The 20,001-nt window shown below is 46.2% G+C and overlaps 1 protein-coding gene across 2 annotated transcripts in view; it reads right to left on the bottom strand.

Moving 5' to 3' along the window:
* Positions 1-20,001, bottom strand: part of LOC145358980 (plexin domain-containing protein 1-like) — a 304,814-nt gene that overhangs the window by 18,530 nt on the left and 266,283 nt on the right. Inside the window, exon 13 of one of the 2 annotated variants that reach the window (XM_080213338.1) lies at positions 10,179-10,193. The exons of the other annotated variant lie outside the window; for it this stretch is intronic. Coding sequence (XP_080069464.1) covers positions 10,179-10,193 — 15 coding nt within the window. The remainder of the gene's footprint in view (positions 1-10,178; positions 10,194-20,001) is intronic. 2 annotated transcript variants of the gene reach the window in all.

The raw sequence follows: 20,001 nt of genomic DNA, 5'->3' as shown, positions 1-20,001 counted from the left end.
CCTCATAGGACCTCCCCTGCATACCAGGCAACATCCTGGTAAACCTCCTCTGCACCCTCTCCAAAGCCTCCACATCCTTCCTGTAATGTGGGGACCAGAACTGCACACAGTACTCCAAGTGCGGCCGCACCAGAGTTGTGTACAGTTGCAACATGACGCTGCGACTCCTAAATTCAATCCCCCTACCAATAAACGCCAAGACACCGTACGCCTTCTTAGCAACCTTATCTACTTGATTCCCAACTTTCAGGGATCTATGTACACATACACCTAGATCCCTCTGCTCCTCCACTCTATTCAAAGTCCTCCCGTTAGCCCTATACTCAACATATCTGTTATTCCTACCGAAATGGATTACCTCACACTTCTCCGCATTAAACTCCATCCGCCACCTCGCGGCCCAGCTCTGCAACCTGTCCAAGTCACCCTGCAAACTTCGACACCCTTCCTCACAATCTACCACACCTCCGACTTTGGTGTCATCAGCAAACTTACTAATCCACCCAACTATACCCTCATCCAGATCATTAATAAAGATTACAAACAGCAGTGGCCCCAAAACAGATCCCTGAGGCACACCACTCGTAACCGAACTCCATGATGAATAATTACCATCAACCACCACCCTCTGTCTCCTATCTGCTAACCAATTCCTGATCCAAGTACCTAAATTACCACCAATCCCATACATCTGCATTTTCTGCAGAAGCATACCATGGTGAACCTTATCAAACGCCTTACTAAAATCCATATATACCACGTCTACTGCCTTACCCCCATCCACCTCTTTGGTCACCTTCTCAAAGAACTCAATAAGGTTAGTAAGGCACGACCTTCCCGCTACAAAACCATGCTGACTATCTCTAATCAATTCATTACTCTCCAAATAACTATAAATCCTATCCCTAATAATTCTTTCTAAAACCTTGCCCACTACAGAAGTAAGACTCACTGGTCTATAATTCCCAGGGAAGTCTCTGTTCCCCTTCTTAAACAATGGGACAACATTCGCTGTCCTCCAATCTTCCGGTACTATACCAGAGACCAACGACGACCTGAAGATCAGAGCCAGTGGCTCTGCAATCACCTCTCTTGCCTCCCATAGAATCCTAGGGTAAATCCCGTCTGGACCAGGGGACTTATCTATTTTCAACCCTTCTAGAATATCCAACACATCCTCTGTATCAACTGCAATACTTTCTATTTTACACCCCTTCACCCCAGTGACCTCCTCAGCTACATTCATATCGTCCTGCGTGAACACCGAAGAGAAATAATGGTTCAATGCCTCTCCAATCTCTTCCGGTTCCACACACAACTTCCCCCTACTGTCTGTAACTGGCCCTAATCTTGCCCTAACCAACCTTCTGTTCTTGACATACCTATAGAACGCCTTAGGATTCTCCTTAATCCTATCAGCCAAAGTCATCTCATGCCCTCTTCTAGCCCTTCTTAACTCCCTCTTCAACTCCCTCCTAGCCAATCTAAAGCTTTCTACTGCACTACCCGAGCCCTCAAGCCTCATCCGAACATAAGCCTCCTTCTTCTTCCTAACCAACAAATCAACTTTTTTTGTGCACCACGGTTCCCTAGCCCTACCAATTCCTCCTTGCCTGACAGGGACATACCTATCACAGACCCGCAGTAGCTGCTCCTTGAAAAAACTCCACATTTCAGACGTTCCTAGTCCCTGTAATCTCCTAGTCCAACCAATGCTTCCTAATTCTCTCCTAATGGCCTCATAATTACCCTTCCCCCAGCTAAAACTACTGACCCGAGGTTCATGCCTATCCCTTTCCATCACTAAGGTGAACGTAACCGAATTGTGGTCACTATCACCAAAATGCACACCAACTTCCAAGTCTAGCACCTGGTCTGGCTCATTTCCCAGCACCAAGTCCAATATAGCCTCACCTCTAGTTGGCCTATCTACATATTGAGTCAAAAAACCTTCCTGCACACTTTGAACAAAAACTGACCCCTCTAACGAGCTAGAGCTATAGCAATTCCAATCAATGTTAGTAAAGTTAAAGTCCCCCATAACAATTACCCTATTACTTTCACTCCTAACCAGGATCGTCTCTGCAATCCTTTCCTCAACCTCTCTAGAACTTTTTGGAGGTCTATAAAAGACTCCCAACAGGGTGACCTCTCCTCTCCTATTTCTAATTTCTGCCCATACTACCTCAACAGACAAGTCCTCATTAAACTTCCTCTCTGACACTGTGATATAGTCCTTGACCAATAATGCTACTCCACCCCCCCTTCTACCTCCTTCTCTACTCCGACTAAAGCACTTGTACCCCGGCACCTGCAACATCCATTCCTGACCCTGCTCTATCCACGTCTCTGAAATGGCCACAACATCAAAGTCCCAGGTACTGGTCCACGCTGCAAGTTCATCCACTTTATTGCGAATACTCCTCGCGTTAAAGTATATACATTTCAAACCTCGCTCCGCCCCACCCCCACAATGCCGTGCAATGCCGTCCCCTTCTATGCCCCCCTCACTTTCACCCCCTCTACCCAGGATCCCACTACAGATTGACTGACCAACACTTCACACTCATGAAGAATAGTAAAAGTCCGAGATTGAATCTGCTTCCTGCATGGATCTCAGTGCTTGGTTCCGGTGTTGGAACTGGATTACTCCCTCGGCCAGAGAGCCACCAAGAAGATAGCAGAAACTCACAAGTTTACCAAACTTTACACGATGGGTAAAGCTGAGAGAGCTGGGGCCGTGATGAGCCTGGTAGCCTACTTCTGCTTCCATTTCTTGCGTTGTGCTCTTGCGTTGACCCATCAGTAACACTTTAATTCAGCCCAGGGCATGTGCCCTCCCTAACAAGCCTCGTATTTATTTCCCTATCCACAGTTTACCTGATAATCTGCTGGGTCTCCATGGAGGAACGTTAGGGGCAGAGTTTTCCCATTCCGCCCACCACAGGAGTTGTAGCGAGCGGGACAGGACCATGCAAAGGTCCGTTGACCTAGTGCGAGATTTTCCAGTCGTGGGGGTGAGCCATCTTGAGTCCAGATGGTGGCATTATCCGTTTAGCCAGATAGCGTGGAACTGGAATGCTGGAATGTCATGACTCCCAGAATTCTATAACCGAGATCCAGTAACAATCCTTTGCGGTCTGTTGTAATCTTCACAATATCCAAAGTTATATCAAATATTTGCATGAAGTAGTAACATTCGAAAACAGCTGTGACCTTTAAAAATTGACTCCATTCTCTGTAACACTGCAGTCCAATAGCACACAGACCAATTCCTTCCATGTAAACACTGGCTTTATAACAGAATTTAACAAAGCAAGGTCAGGATATTTTAATCATTCAGCTACAATTTCTTGACCATGGTTTGTTAAATTAAAAATTCCAGAAGAGATCCTTTAGCTTACGTACTCATTAAAATAAATTGCAGCATTTTATATTAACCTATAATCTGTGTCCGATATGCCACACTATTATCCAGCTTGGTTGCGATACAAGCTCCGTGGGTTGAATTTTGAACCTTTATCCCCATTTTTCTGATGGATTGTCGGGGACACGATGTCCCGCTATTCTGGCTGAACGCCACTTCATTACAATCTCACCAGTCCCCTCAGAACCTGAGGTCATCCAAAATGCTGCTGTCATCTCTGAATTCTCACCACGTCCAGTTTGTCCATCACCTTGCTGGCTCAAGGCCTCAATTTTAAATTTCCTATCCTTGTTTTGAAATCTCTCCGTGGCTTAGCTTCTCCTGATCTCTGTAATCCCCTCAGACCCCACAGCGCCAGGTACTCGGGTTCAATTCTTGGCTTGTGTTACTGTCTGTTTGGAGTCTGCACATTCTCCCCGTGTCTGCCTGGGTTTCCTCTGTGTACTCCAGTTTCCTCCCACAGTCCGAAAGATGTGCTGGTTTGGTGCATTGGCCATGTTAAATTCTCCCTCGGTGTACCCGAACGGGTGCCGGAGTGTGGCGACTAGGGGATTTTCCCAGTAACTTTGTTGCAGTGTTAATGTAGGTCCACTTGTGACACTAATAAATAAACTTTTAAAAAAGACTAGACTCCCTGGTTGGGCAGACAATCGTTGCCTCAATCAGGGAACTCACACTCCAAAAGGCTAACCTCTTGTGCCTCATTGAGGTTATTGAACCTGTTTCCCCCCCAAGTGTGAGCAACCTCGCGGTTCATGTCTTTCAAGGGTCCCTTGTGATATTTCAGCTCTGGATCCAGTTCCTCCAATGTGGGCCAGGGTGGGGAGGGGAACATCTCAAACAGATGTCCATCTCTTGCAATGTCAGCGCCAGAGCCCTGGTTTGCTCCCTCCTTTTAGAGTGGCCACAGCTCCGTCCACAGTGTCCATTTCAGACTCTGAAGTCCTAACCTCGGGCAATGGAGAGCTGGGAGAGGCTGATCCGGGGGGGATGGCCCTCACTTCTCAGCCCACTGGACGCAGCTGGCTTCTGGACAGATTGTGATTTCAAGGCCCTCGCCAGGTTGAGATGTTTTTATCTGGATGGCCTCACCCACCTGCATTTTGTTGGATACCAGCCCTGTCCTAGTGTCAACTGTTCCTGATAGAAACGCAGGACCTTTGGGATAATTCCTTACCAGCACTTTTTTACCAGCCTCCATCTGTCTCTCCCGGCAGCCTCTGCACCGGGCTCCTTGCTGCCTTTCCACCTTCCCCCACCAAATTTGGGAAGATCAAACTCAATCTAGTACAGAACGGTCTGCCCCTGAGCAATTCTGCAGGCACTATTCCCGTGGTGGCATTGGCCTGTAATCAAATAACCAGTGGGAGAACTTGGTGTCCATTGAAATTCCGGCTTCTTTTTAAACCAGCTTTTAAAGTCAGGACCGCTCTCTCTGCGAGAGTGTTTGACGATGGATGGTATGGTGTCATCCTGATATGTCAAATTCCATTCAACTTCATGAACCAGGTGGACTCCTGGCTGGTGAAAGATGGCCCATTGTCAGCGACCTCTGAGATCCCGTTCTCGTCGCCTCTGAAATAATTCCTCAGAGGCCGGTGTCCCATCACCAGGTTCCCTTTATTTACAAACTTAATGCCACTTTTGGTGTGATTCAGGTACAAAGTCAGAATCCAACGTCATGGAAATCATTGAGGTCATTCTATCTGTGTCCTCCCAAAGATGTGCAGGTTAGGTGGATTGGCCATGCTAAATTGCCCCTTAGTGTCTAAATATTGTGTAGTTTAGGTGGATTAGCCATGGTCAATGCATAGGGTATGTGGATAGGACGCTAAGAAGGAGGGCTGGTGGTTGCTGAGCCTGGGTAAGAGGTCTTTTGGAGAGTCAATGCAGACTTTTTGGGCTGAATGGCCTCCTTTTGCGCTGTAGGCATTCTATGATTCATGGAAAATCACCATGTGCTGAAACGTGAAGGTTGTTTCAATTCTGTTTTCACCCATTTGGAATTTTACTCAGATGGATCCTCTCAAATGGCAATAACATTTAGATCTGAGCTGGCAAAGCAGTGAGGAGTGAGTGTGGAGTGAGTGCAGAGTGAGCGAGGAGTGAGTGAGAAGTGAGTAAGGAATGACAGCGGAGAAGTGAGGAGTGAGTGCAGAGTAAGTGAGGAGTGAGTGCGGAGCGAGTGCGGTGTGATGAGGAGTGAGTGCAGTGCGATGAGGAGTGAGTGAGTGGCGAGTGCAGAGTGAGTGCGGAGTGCATGAGTAGTGCATGCAGAGTGAGTGCAGAGTGAGTGAGGAATGAGTGCAGAGTGAGTGAGGAGTAAGGGTGGAGTAAGTGAGGAGTGAGTGCAGAGTGAATGAGGAGTGAGTGAGTGAGTGCAAGTGGGTGTTGGGTGCAGTGTGGGTGATGGTGGGTGCGGGTGGGTGTTGGGCACAGTGTGGGTGATGGTGGTGTGGGTGCGTGTTGGGCACAGTGTGGGTGATGGTGGTGTGGGTGCGTGTTGGGCACAGTGTGGGTGATGGTGGTGTGGGTGGGTGTTGGGTACAGTGTGGATGATGGTGGTGTGGGTGCGTGTTGGGCACAGTGTGGGTGATGGGTGCAGGTGGGTGTTGGGTACAGTGTGGATGATGGTGGTGTGGGTGGGTGTTGGGCACAGTGTGGGTGATGGGTGATGGTGGGTGTTGGGCTCAGTGTGGGTGATGGTGGGTGCAGAGCAGAGAATAAATAAACCCTGATCGTGGCCAGTTGGATAGGTGGTGGAAATGACAATCTCTGCACTTGTTTAAATATTAGGATAAAATGTTAAGTTTCATTTCTCCGTGTTGCTGAATCAATAATTTCTGCTGGTGACATTTAATAACCCATTATATCCTCAGAAGAGTGCTGGATTCTGTGAGTTATTGCATCTGTCTAATTACTCCTGATATTCATGATATATCCCACGAGTCATATCAAAAATCTCATCACCACGATAAATTTACATCCCTCACCCACAATTATTGTGCGTGATTTTACCTTTCGACCTGTAGAGTTGAGCTAAGCCTTTGTTTCAAGACAGAAAATTCTGCATTCAGTCAAGGCAGTGAAACTCTTCAGTTCCCAGCAGTGTGCAGGCTGAATGGTAGGGAATAGAACTTTCTTGCTATTCATTCATGGATGTGGCCATTGCTGGATTGCCAATGCCGAACTGCCCTTGAACTGAGTGGCATTTTGGGGAGCCACAGTGGCACGGTGGTTAGCACTGCTGCCTCACAGCAGTCTGTGCCTCACTGTCTGTGTGGAGTTTGCATGTTCTCCCCATGTCTGCGTGGGTTTCCTCTGGGTACTCTGGTTTTCTCCCACATCTGAAAGATCTGCTGGTTAGGTGCTAAATTCTCCCTTAGTGTAACTGAAAAGGTGCCAGAGTATGACGACTAGGGGATTTTCACAGTAACTTCATTGCAGTGTTAATGTAAGCCTACTTCTGATACTAATAAATAACCTTAAAACTTAATTTATTAGTCAACCACGTTGCTGTGGATCTGGAATCTGATGTAGGCCAGATCCGGTAAGGATGGCCAATTTCCTCATTAGATGGGTTTTTATGACAATGGTTTCATGGTCATCATTAGACGTTTAGTTCCAAGTTTTTAGTTGGATTAAATTTCATCAGCTGTCGCTGGAATTTGAACCTAGACCCTCAGAGCATTATCCTGGGTCTCTGGATTACTAGTCCAGTGACAATACCACTCTGCCATCGCCTGCCCCTCACTGGGGAAGAACGTCTGCTCTCAGGAGCTGCTGGCTGACAGAGGGAGTAGGGTAGATGCTACACCCTCACGTACTGATGGATTATAAGCTGGATATTCAGCCTGGTGACTAGGGTGCCGATCAAAAATGCCGCTGGACCCCGGACACCGTTGAGCTTCTTGAGTTTAGTTGTAATTTGCATCTAAGCGAGTTGTGTTGCGTTGACTTGACCCTTGGGTAGGGTTTCAGCAGCCAGGAAGTAAGCCACTTGCACCACCCCCCCCGAATACTTATCTGCCCCACAGATATGTCTGACGTAATTAACAACTGGCCAGCAGTGACTCTCAAAATGGGAGGGAACTCGGAAATTGGGCCACCTTGGTGAAGTAGCTGGTCCTCTCACGGCTCACAATAGTCATTATCGACTGTTTACGTGGCCTGATTATTATTCACCAAACTCTGGATGTTATCTAAGCCCAGCTGTTGGTGACATGAGCGCTTAACTATCACAGGCATAGCAAACAGATGAGTCCTGTGGCATCATCAGTGAATAACCTCATATCTCGAGGTGAATCCCAGTGAAGTGAGGCACTTAGTGGCAGCCAGAGAATTATGATCGTAAGCCCCAACGTTTCATTCGTTTTAATAAACTAGAATCCCTACAGTGAAGAAGGAGGCCATTCGGCCCATCGAGTCTGCAACAATGCTCTAACAGAGTATCTTACCCAGTCCCCTGCTCCTGCACCAACCCCGTAACCCCAAACATCTCCAATGACTAATCCATCTAATCTGCACAGTTTGGGCCACTAAGGAGCAACTTAGTATGGCCAATCCAACGAACTTGCACATCTTTGTTCTGTCGGACGAAACAGGAGCACCCAGAAGAAACCCACGCAGGCACGAGGAGAGTGTGCAAACTCCACATGGGCAGATACCCGAGGCTGGAATTGAACTCGGGTCCCTGGTGCTGTGGGACAGCGGTGCTAACCACTGTGCCACCCTAACTGATAGTATGGCATGATGGCCCACGATGTCTCAACCAGTCATCTCTGCGACTTCCTTTTCTCAGTAAGTGCCAGTGATCCGGAACCTGCTTCCCCAACAGGTTGAGGATGTTGAGTTGATAAACAGTGAGCAAGATGACACAAGACAAGGCTGCTGGGATGGGCAGATTGAAGGCACGGTGAAATTCGATGCAGGAAAGTGTGAGATGATCAACTCAGGAAGAATGAAGAGAGTCAACACAAGATAAATGATAGAATTTTAAAAGGAGTGCAAGGAACAGAGTGTTCATACACAAATCTCTGAAGGTGGCAGGAGAGGTTAACAAAGTTTAAAGTTTATTTAGCAGTATTACAAGTAGGCTTACATTAACACTGCAATGATGTTACTGTGAAAATCTCCTAGCTGCTAATCTCCAGCGCCTGTTTGGATACGCTGAGGGAGAATTTAGCATGGCCAAACCAACATGTCTTGCGAAAGGAAACCCATGCAGACACGGGCAGAATGTGCATACTCTGCATAGTCAGTGATCCAAGCCAGGAATTGAACCTGGTGCTGTGAGGCAGCAAGTGCTAACCACCGTGCCACCCTGCCAGCCTAACAAAGCAGTCAATGCAGCTTGTGAGAAATTCCTGCCCGAGATCAACAGACATTTCTATTTTCCGCCCCTCGCTCCCTCCGATTCTGTGGCGATTTTCCAACCCCCAATAGGATCTGACATTCTTCTCTCAAAAGTCAACAGTCCATCAAATTTTTTGTCCCGCCTGCTACACTTCCTGCCAATGGGAGGAATTGGAAAGGCCCGGCCACGGGGCACAAAGACTGGCAACTTACGTTAAATCTGAATGAGACGCTAGTTCGGCCCCAAGTGGAGCACCCAACACTGCGCAGCAGAAAGGAGATGAAATCTCTGGAGGGGCTACGAGAGAAATTAACTGTAAATAGAACATAGAACACTACAGCACAAACAGGCCCTTCGGCCCACAAGTTGCACTGATCACATCTATACCTACCAAGCCATGGAATTATCTGTAACTTCCAATGCCATTAGATCCCATATACTCATCCAGAAGTCTTTTAAAAGACCCCAGTGAGTTCGCCTCTACCACCACCAACAGCAGCCGATTCCACTCACTCACCACCCTCTGAGTGAAAAACTTTCCCCTGACATCTCCTCTGTACTTGCTTCCCAGCACCTTAAACCTGTGTCCTCTCGTAGCGACCATTTCAGCCCTGGGAAATAGCCTCCGAGAATCCACCCTATCTATTCCTCTCAACGTTTTATAAACCTCTATCAGGTCGCCTCTCAATCTTCGTCTCTCCAGGGAGAAGAGACCGAGCTCCCTCAACCTATCTTCATAAGGCATGCCTCCCAATCCAGGCAACATCCTTGTAAATCTCCTCTGCACCCTCTCAATAGCTTCCACATCCTTCCTGTAGTGAGGCGACCAGAACTGCGCACAGTACTCCAAGTGGGGTCTGACAAGGGTCCTATAAAGTTGCAGCATTACCTCCCGACTCCTAAACTCAATCCCTTGATTAATGATGGCTAGCACACCACACGCCTTCTTGACCACATCCTCCACCTGCGAGGCTGATTTAAGAGTCCTATGGACCCGGACCCCAAGATCCTTCTGCTCTTCAACACAACTAAGACTCCTACCCTTGATATTGTACTCCTGCATCCCGTTGGTCCTGCCAAAATGGACCACTATACATTTATTCGCATTGAAGTCCATATGGCATGACTTCCTGGCTTGGGTCACTGTCATGTGGAGTCTGCACATTCTGCCCATGTCTGTGTGGGTTTCCTTCTGCGAGATGTGCTGGTTATAGGTGAATTGGCCATGCTAAATTCTCCCTCAGTGTACCCGAACAGGCGCCAGGGTGTGGCACCTAGGGGATTTTCACAGTAACTTCATTGCAGTGTTAATGTAAACCTGCTTGTGACATCAATAAATAAAAGTGATATGCACAGATGGGAGAAGCTGGAAGAGAGAATGCTGGGAAAACTCACCCGATCTGGCAGCATCTGTCGGGAGAAAAACAGAATTAGTGTTTCAAATCAGTTTGGTTCCTCATCAGAACTAAAGAAAAGGTGAAATGTGCTGGATATTAAACTGTAACTAGGGGAGATTGCAACAAGATGTAGCAACCTTAAGAATATGAAACAGATGGCCTGGTGTGAGAGGGAGTGGGGGTGGAGGGTGGGAGAGACATTTATTACATTGAGACAATAAATGTATGGGATATCTCACAAAATATGGAGAAGCTGGGGATGTTTCCTTTGAAGGATATTTGATAAATTGTACTTGACATCGTGAAGGACATCCTCAGAGTAGAATAGCTTCATCAGAATGTGAAGCCACTGACCATTAAACTGCTTAATTTGCAAAAGCTTTTCCACAATCACTCACTCACTTCCTGAAGGCATTGGGCAGCATGGTGGTACACTGGTTGGCACTGCTGCCTCACAGCGCTAGGAACCTAGGTTCAATTCTGGTCTTGGGTCACTGTCTGTGTGGAGTCTGCACATTCTTCCCCCATGTCTGCGTGAGATTCCTCTGGGTGATCCGGTTTCCTCCCACAGTCCAAAGATGTGCAGGTTAGGTGGATTGGCTAAACTGAGCATAGTGTCAGGGAGATTAGCAGGATAAATGTGTGGCGTTACGGGAATAGAGCCTGTGTGGGATTGTGGTCGGTACAGACTCAATGGGCCGAATGGCCTTCTTCTGTACTTTAGTGATTCTATATAGATCGAGTAACTAAAGAGAGACACGGACATGAGGAATAGCATTCTTACACAGGTAGATTATGGAATGCATTGCCTGGTAGAATAACGGACACAGATTCAAGAGCCCCCTTCATAAGGAGATTGGATAAATACCTGAAGGAGGAAAAATTGCATGGTTGTGGGGTAAAGGGCAGCAATGATGGCACAGTGGTTAGTACTGTTGCCTCACAGCGCCAAGAACCCGGGTTCAATTCCGACCTGGGGCCACTGCCCACATGGCATTTGCACATTCTCTCCATGTCTGCGTGGGTTTCCTCTGGGTGCTCTGGTTTCCTCCCAAAGCCCAAAGGTATGTGGGTTAGATTGATTGGCCATGCTAAATTGCCTCTTAGTGACAGGGGAAGTAGCAGGGTAAATATGTGGGTTAGAGCCTGGGTGGCTTTGTTGTCAGTGCAGGCTCGATGGGCCAAATGGCCTCCTTCTGCACTGTCGGAATTCTATGGTTCTACAGGGGAGGGTGACTGAACCACTCTCTGAATGAGGCTGTATAGACTTGGTGAACTGAACATTTTCTTCTATATTGCTCTATGCTACGATGCTATGAATTAAGATTATAAGAACCAATGGAGTTTTGTTAGGAACAGGCACCAAGAGATAAAGATGTGCAAACTGGGGGTGAGGTACAAAACAAGCATTATCACTGGACTACAGAACAGGCCGAATGGACTGAGCGAGCTTGACCCGTTTCTGTGAATCACCTCTCTAACGTTTCCCTTGGGGTCAAATGCTCAGTGTTGTTAGTGTGGCTGCGATGCCAGTGCCTTCAGAAAGTGAGTGATTGACTGTTTAAAAGCTTTTGCAAATTAAGTGGTTTAATCGTGAGTGGCTCGGAAGCACATTCTGGTGGAAGCTATTCTATTCTGAAGATATTTCTTAGCCAGCCCGATAGCAGATGCTTTACCGTAACAACATCAAGTTTATTGCCTGGGCAGTCTGGGCCTATTAAAATGCTAATTTTAATTAAAATGCATTAGCCCGCTGCCATTAGTTTTATTGTTGTGCATTGCCTTGTTGGGAGTTCAGGTCTGAGTCACCCTCAGAACCATCTATAACAGATCGAATGCCTGTGTTGGAAACACTCTGGGTGGGATTTTCCTGTCCCGCCCGCTACGGGAAAAGTAGCAGGTGGGACAGGGGACAGGCAAAGATCCGTTGATCTCGGGTGAGATTTTCCAATCTTGGGGTGACCATGGCTGGAAAATCCTGCCCTCTGGGCGGGATTTTCCAGCCCTTCCTTCCAGTGGGATTTTCCAGTCCTGCTGAAGGTGACTCCTGCCGCAGGTACCAGGCGGCAACTCAAACTGCCATTGACTTCAGCAGGACTGGAAGATCCCGCCAACGTCCAAAGATGAGTTGCCTCCGTCAATGGAAAACCGGACACGACGGGCCGGAAAAGCCCTGGCCTGTGTCTCCCGATGGATCATTTAACTGCACCGACTCATTGACTGAGGAACAGTAAGGGAGTTCTCCCTGGTGCCCAACATCACTATCATTGACCCTCTGTTCATTATCACCTTGCTATTTGTGGGAGCTTGCTGTGCACAAATTGGCTGCTGCCTTTTCCTACATTATAATGGTGACTGTGGGATGGATTTTCAATCGCTGACAGACTGGGATCGGGTGCACAGTGGCACAGTGGTTGGCACTGCTGCCTCACAGTGCCAGGGACCCGGGTTCAATTTCTGGGTTGGGTCACTGTCTATGTGGAGTCTGCACGTTCTCCCTATGTCTGCGTGGGTTTCCTTCTGGTGGTCTGATTTCCTCCCACAATTTGAAAGCTGTGCTGGTTAGGTGCATTGGCTGTGCTAAATTCTCCATCAGTGTACCCGAACAGGCGCCAGAGTGTGGCAACGAGGGGATTTTCACAGTAACTTCATTGCAGTGTTAATGTAAGCCTACTTGTGACATTAATAAATAAACTAAACTAAAACTAAACTAACAATCTCTTACTTAAAGGTTTTAACTAGATCTCAATGCCTTCAGGATATAGCGCGGTTTTCAAATGGAGGGCAGAAGTGGGTGTGTCAGGGAATCCGCTCACCTCCAATGTGACATTTGGACCTGGATAGTATCATGGAACCATACAGCGCAGAAGGAGGCCATTTAGTCCATCGAGTCTACATCGACTCTATGAAAGAACACTTCCCCTCCACCCCCAGCAAACCCAAATTTACCCCACTGATCCCCTAACCTACATATCTTGAGACACAGAGATAATTCAACATGGCCAATCTGCTGAAGCTACAAATCTTTGGACTGTGGGAGGAAAGCGGAGCACCCGGAGGAAACCCATGCAGGCACTCGGAGAATGTGCAAATTCCACACAGACAGTGACCCAAGACTGGAATCTAACTCGGGTCCTTGGCACTGTGAGGCAGCGGTGCTAATCACTGTGCCACCGTGTCACTCAATCCCAAAGAGATCCAACAATCTTTGGATTTTAAAATTCTCATCGCTGGTTTCAAATGACTTTGAATCCTTGACCTGCTCCATCTTCTCCAGCCCTAAAGTGCCTCCCTGTCTGGACACTTCTCCTTTAAGTCTGGCCTCTTACACATCCACAATTGCACCACTGGCCACCCCACCTTCAGCTGCAAAGGTAGAAAGCTCTGGAATTCTCTCTCTAAGCCAAGACACCGCTGTACCTTTCCCCTTTTTAAAATACTCCTTAAATTCTATCCCATCTGTCTGACAATCTTACCATCCAATTGACACTTTGGGAGATTTAACGACATTAAAGGCTACATGAATGTAAGTTTTGTCAATCTAGATGCATTAAGATTAGTTAAGAGAGAAAATCTATGCATCAGCCTCCTGAACCACTCCTTCCATTTTGAGGAAAAGTTTTATATCTGAAATATTAACTGCAGTTCATCTTCTAAATGGATGCTATCTGGCCTGTTGAGTATTGTGTTTAATTGTTCAATTGTTTGATTATGTGCATCCGGTAACTGATCTCTGCTCACAGTGTTTGGTTGGTTAATCCTGGGTGTTGACTCAGAGCAAAGTAAATAGACACGACTGAAGCTACTGGAAACTGAGCTGGAAATCTGGGGTAGACATTTTAAAGCATTAAATAGAAGGCTATAAATAAAGTTCTTGCACACTTAGAAAGTAATGCCATTGCTGTATTGATCTGAAGTAAATCATATATTTAAACTATACAGCATTGAGGACCACCAAATCCTTCAGTTTCTGTGCCACTCTTTCAGTGTCAAGTGAGGTGTTCTATTGCCAGTGGCCACACCCAATCTCCTGACTGCAGAATGGTGAATAATGCCAGCATTTCTCAGGCTGCAGTCTTATTCAGCATTCTGGTCTGTTTTTGCTATTGGACATTAATTTGAAAAGCTTTAAGTATCCCAGTGATGGTGTCTGAGGCAACAATACGGTAATTAATTGTCAATGAATTACAGTCCCTTGTGATTAAGCTTCAGGGTCTAAGTGTGTCCTTAACCCGATTTACTCTAATGTAACCAAATCCCAAAAGAAGACCTGGTCTTGCGATTGATTAACTGACTGATCTGCTTTGCTGGTTGGGTACCTGATGGGATAACTGGCTCTGAAATGTTAACTTCTCTTTGCGAAGAGGTATACTGAAGACAAATCACTGTGGTTTTATAGTGAAGGTATTTAAATGGTTAATACATGAAAAAATGGAAGGAGATCCTCCAGCGGATGAAGATAGACTACTTTAATCACACTCAACAGATGGAGGGGGGACCCAATTATTTCACTCCTCCCTTGTCACTTGACCACCCCTTCTCCAACAATCATTCATGCCGAGAGGGTTAGAATACAAGAGCAGGGATGTACTTTTGAGGCTGTATAAGGTTCTGGTCAGATCCCATTTGGAGTATTGTGAGCATTGACTTCAGGAAGCGTAAAGGAAAACATGCTCATCTCTACATCAATGGAAATGAAGTAGAAAGGGTTGAGAGCTTCAAGTTTTTAGGTGTCCAGATCACCAACAACCTGTCCTGGTGCCTCCATGCTGACACTATAGTTAAGAAAGACCACAAATGCCTCTACTTTCTCAGAAGACTAAGGAAATTTGGCATGTCAGCTACGATTCTCACTAACCTTTACACATACACCATAGAAAGCATTCTTTTTGGTTGTATCATAGCTTGTTATGGCTCCTGCTCTGCCCAAGATCACAAGGAACTACAAAAAGTAGTGAATGTAGCCCAATCCATCAGGCAAACCAGCCTCCCATCCATTGATTCTGTCTACACTTCCCGTTGCCTCAGCAAAGCAGCCAGAATAATTAAGGACCCCACACACCCCGGACATTCTCTCTTCCACCTTCTTCCTTCAGGAAAAAGATACACAAGTCTGAGATCACATACCAGCTGACTTAAAGACAGCTTCTTCCTTGCTGCTGTCAGACTTTTGAATGGACTTACCTTGCATTAAGTTGATCTTTCTCTATACCATAGCTATGAGTGTAACACTACATTCGGCACTCTCTCCTTTCCTTCTCTATGAACAGTATGCTTTGTCCGTATAGCACGTGGAAACAATACTTTTCACTGTATGTTAATACATGTGACAATAATAAATCAAATCAAATCAAATCCATTTTGGGCCCTATATCTAAGGAAGGATGTGCTGGCCTTGGAAAGGGTCCAGAGGAGGTTCACAAGAATGATCCCTGGAACAAAGAGCTTGTTGTATGAGGAACGGTTGAGGACTCTGTGTGCTTGTTGGAGTTTAAAAGGATGCGGGGGGGGGCGGTCTTATTGAAACTTACAGGATACTGCGAGACCTGGATAGAGTGGACGTGCAGAGGATGTTTCCACTAGTAGGAAAAACTAGAACCAGAGGGCTCAACGTCAGATTAAAGGATTGATTCTTTTAAAACAGAGATGAGGAGGAATTTCTTCAGCCAGAGAGTGGTGAATCTGTGGGACTCTTTGCCGTAGAAGGCTGTGGAGGCCAGGTCATGGAGTGTCTTTCGGACAGAGATAGATAGGTTCTTGATTAATGAGGGGATCAGGGGTTATGGGGAAAAGGCAGGAGAATGGGGATAAGAAAAATATCAGCCATGATTGAATAGCAGAGGGACTCGATGGGCCAAATTGACTAATTCTGCTCCTAAGTCTTATAGTCTAGGGTCTTAATCCTCTGAAGATCTGCTGTTCTTGATGCCACAGGTCCCTATGCTCAGTTATTCAGCTGTCAATTTAGTGTTGTTCGCTCTCTTCTGTGTGCTCTCTGGCAAAAGCAGGCAAGGAAATGCTTCTACGAGCCAGGACTATCCCAGCCAAATGAAAGGCCCAATTACTGGCTTACTAGCTTTTTTTTTCATATGGCGAGATGCCCATTTGACATTTAACCGCAGTGGCATGATTCAAATTAAGAGCAGATTATGTGGGAAATCCTTGGCAAAGGCCTATCTGGCAACTCCGGTGTGTTTTTGAGCATGGCTTTCCAACAGGATCTTGGTTGGGATTACACGTCTCTTCAGTTAATGAGTAACACTCCTTCAATCACACCGACTATTTGACATCCAGCAGTGCATAAAGATTGATGAATCTTACTCAACAATACCAACTTGCCATTAAGACTTGCAAAACTCCCCGTGGTGCGCCACAGGAGAGATATCAGACAAAATGTGATCACAAATGGAGAAGATATTAGGATAGCTTAATCAAGGAGATATGTTTCAAAGAATGTCTTAAAGGAGGGCAGAAAAATAAAGAAATATAGGGAGGGAATTCCAGCATGTGGACTGAGGTGGCTGAAGGAATGGCTGCTAATGTTGGAGTGATGAAAACAGGGGATGTGTAGGAGACCGGAATGGAAGGAGATCTTTGAGGGCTGTGAGGCCCCAGGAGGTTACATGGGTGGGAAGAGGTGAGACCATGGAGGGATGAAAAGAAAAACAAATCATTTTAAGATTGTTGTGCTGCCAGACTGAGGGCCAGTGTAAGTCAGCGAGCAAAGGGATGATGAATGAATGGAACTTTGTGTGAGTTCGGATCCAGCAGCTTTAGATGAGCTATGATAATGTGGAGGATGCAAGGCTGGGAGATGGTTAGAAGAACTTTGGAATAGTTGAATCTAGATTCCCAGGACACATTAGAGTCCCAGTTGACTTACCCACATGATTTCCCAAAGAAACTGGGCTAAATCAAGCTGCCTGCAAATAGGAACATGTGTTTTTCATCTGAAAATGAGTAAATCCTGGTGGAAGGATCATAGAATCAATAGAATCCCTGTAGTGCAGGAGGCCGTTTGGTCCATCAAGTCTGCACCGACAACAATTCCACCCAGTTCCTTTTCTCGTAATCCCATATACTTTCCCTGCTAATTTACCCTGACACCAACAGACATTTTAGCGTGGCCAATCAACCTAACCTGCGCATCTTTGGACTGTGGGAGGAAACTGGAACACCCGGTGGAAACCCACGCTGACACGGGAAGAACATGCAAACTCCATGCAGACAGTCATCTGAGGCCGGAACTGAACCCAGGTCCCTGGCGCTGTGAGGCAGCAGTGCTAACCATTGCGCCACTGTGCCACCCATCTGATAGTTGAACTATGTTGGGAAGAAGGTGGGAAATGCTGAGTGGGGTAACCGTGATAACAGATCGGTGCGTGGTCCTTTCCTGTTCCTCATGCATTGACAAACTGGATTCAAATTTACAGTAGGTAAAAAATTAGGAGGACAGTTGATTTTGAGAAGGTGGTTCAGAAACTACAAAATGAGTTGGACAAATGATGTAAAATGGGCAGTTCAATGGTGAAAGAAATTTAATATGGCCAGCATATAACCCTAGGCACTAAAAAGGATTTATTTTTTATGCTTGTGCCTGCGAGGGATTGAGATTATTGGAAGAGATATGGTCCCCAGAAGTGTAGGGGGTTTTAGTTCAGTCGGGCAGTATAATGGGTGCAGGCTTGGAGGGCCGAAGGGCCTGGTCCTGTGCTGTAATTTTCTTAGTTTGGAATAGAACAAAGAACAATTTTTTACATATAGCAGCCAAATGAGGCTCGCAGCTGATTGGTCTGGGTTGGACATCAGCTCGGTTGCTTACGGTGAAAAACCGGCACCTCAATTCATCAGTTGACACGCCAGCCCCCAGCACTCACTGCCCATTCTTTGTTTCTGTAACTTTCCCAGCCTCATGTTTGCTCCAAAGAAACAGTTGCTGGCAAATCTGACTCTGAAATCTGAATGATGTACAAGGAGGTGAACTTCTTCTGCATCATGGAAATAACACTCCACATCTACCAATCTGGCTTCTGCAAAGCCTAGGAATGGCACCACCCAGTGAATGATATAGAACAGCCAGGCGTACAGAGTTCCTGGCACATGGATTTGATGGCTGGCAAGAAAAACAAGGATTATCGGGAATAAGGATTTATCGGATGTTGGCAATTTGTGGTCACAGCCCAGCGAAACCTTCTCAAAAGTCTGCAAAGCAGTTTGAGCCAAATCAGTCTTTGCATCCATTTGCTTTCTGGTTGTCAGATTTTATTTAAGCGCAAAACTGGAGCTGGGAGAAAAAAATCATTCAACTGTTGGCACCTATTCCCTTGAAGAGATGTTGTATTTTCTTCCTCCTGAAGCTGCGCTTTCTTCACAATTCCAAAATCCCTGTTTTCTGAAATGATATGATCATTCACTCATCTCTACAGAGAACACAGACTTTTCCTGAATGTGCCCAACACCTGTCCCCAACTTTTCTTTTGCCATCTTAGGGTGGCACGGTGGCACAATGGTTAGCACTGCTGCATCACAGCGCCAGGAATTCGGGTTCAATTCCGGCCTCGGGTCACTGCCTGTGTGGAGTTTGCGTGTTTTCCCTGTGGGATTCCTCCGGATGCTCTGGTTTCCTCCCACAGTATAAAGATGTACGGGTTAGGTCGATTGCCCATGCTAAATTGTCCCTGAGTATCAGGAGGATTATTGGGGTAAATGCAGGGTTTTACAGCATAGAACCTGGGTAGAATTGTGGTCGGTGTAAGCTTGATGGGCTGAATGACCTCCTTTTGCAGCGTACGGATTCTATGATCTTAACCAATATTCTGATATTTCTGGTACACTCTGAGGTAGTACTCCATATTAACCCTTATCTGTGTCACACTGGGAGCAGTGGGACCTTTGTGTGCACTGGTTTCTTAAGGTAGCAGGATAGGTGGATAATGTGGTTAAGAAGGCATATGGTATACTTTCCTTTATTAGCCAAGGCATACAGTTTAAGAGCAGGGAGGTTATGTTGGAACTATATAAAATGTTGGTTCGACCACAATTAGAGTACTGTGTGCAGTTCTGGAATCCACATTATAGGAGGGATGTGATAGCATTGGAAAGGGTGCAGAGGATGTTTACAGGATATTGCCTGGGCTGGAGAGTTTTTGTTATGAAGGGGATTGGTTAGACTGGGGTTGTTTTACTTGGAAAAGAGAAGCATTGAGGGGGGACATGATAGAGATGTATAAAATTGAGAGGGGCGTAGATAGAGTTGACAGGAAGAAGCTTTTCCCCTTGGTGGAGGGATCGATGACTAGGGGGCATAGATGTAAGGTGAGGGGGGTAGGAGGTTTAGAAGGGATATGAGGAAAAACTTTCTCACCCAGTGGGTGCTGAGAGTCTGGAACTAGAAAGGGTGGTGAGGCAGAAACTCTCATAACATTTAAGACGTATTTAGATGTGCATTTGCGATATCAAGGCATTCAAGACTATGGGCCAAGTGCTGAAAAATAGGATCAGAATATTTAGGTGGTTTGTCTTCGACTGGCAAAGATGTGATGGGCTGAAGGGACTTTTTCTGTGCTGTATACTTCTATGAATTGCAAATTCTGATGAGGTGTTCTCTCTGTCGCCTTGTTTCAGTGCTTACCCATTCTTGTTGATGAATTGAATGACCTCCTTCTGTGCTGTTCTCTGAAAGGGAACCAATATCTTAAACTGATGGAGGCTTATCCCTGACTGAATGAACAAGTCTATCAAGTGGAACAGTGTAGTGAGCTCTGGCAGTCATGCATTTGAGATTTGCCTGCAAATGGCAGCAAGATGAACTTAGGACATTA

The sequence above is a fragment of the Carcharhinus amblyrhynchos genome, chromosome 27 (genome assembly GCF_965287045.1).
Source record: "Carcharhinus amblyrhynchos chromosome 27, sCarAmb.v2.hapA, whole genome shotgun sequence".
NCBI classification, from domain to species: domain Eukaryota; kingdom Metazoa; phylum Chordata; class Chondrichthyes; order Carcharhiniformes; family Carcharhinidae; genus Carcharhinus; species Carcharhinus amblyrhynchos.
This window is presented reverse-complemented; position numbering and strand designations above follow the sequence as displayed.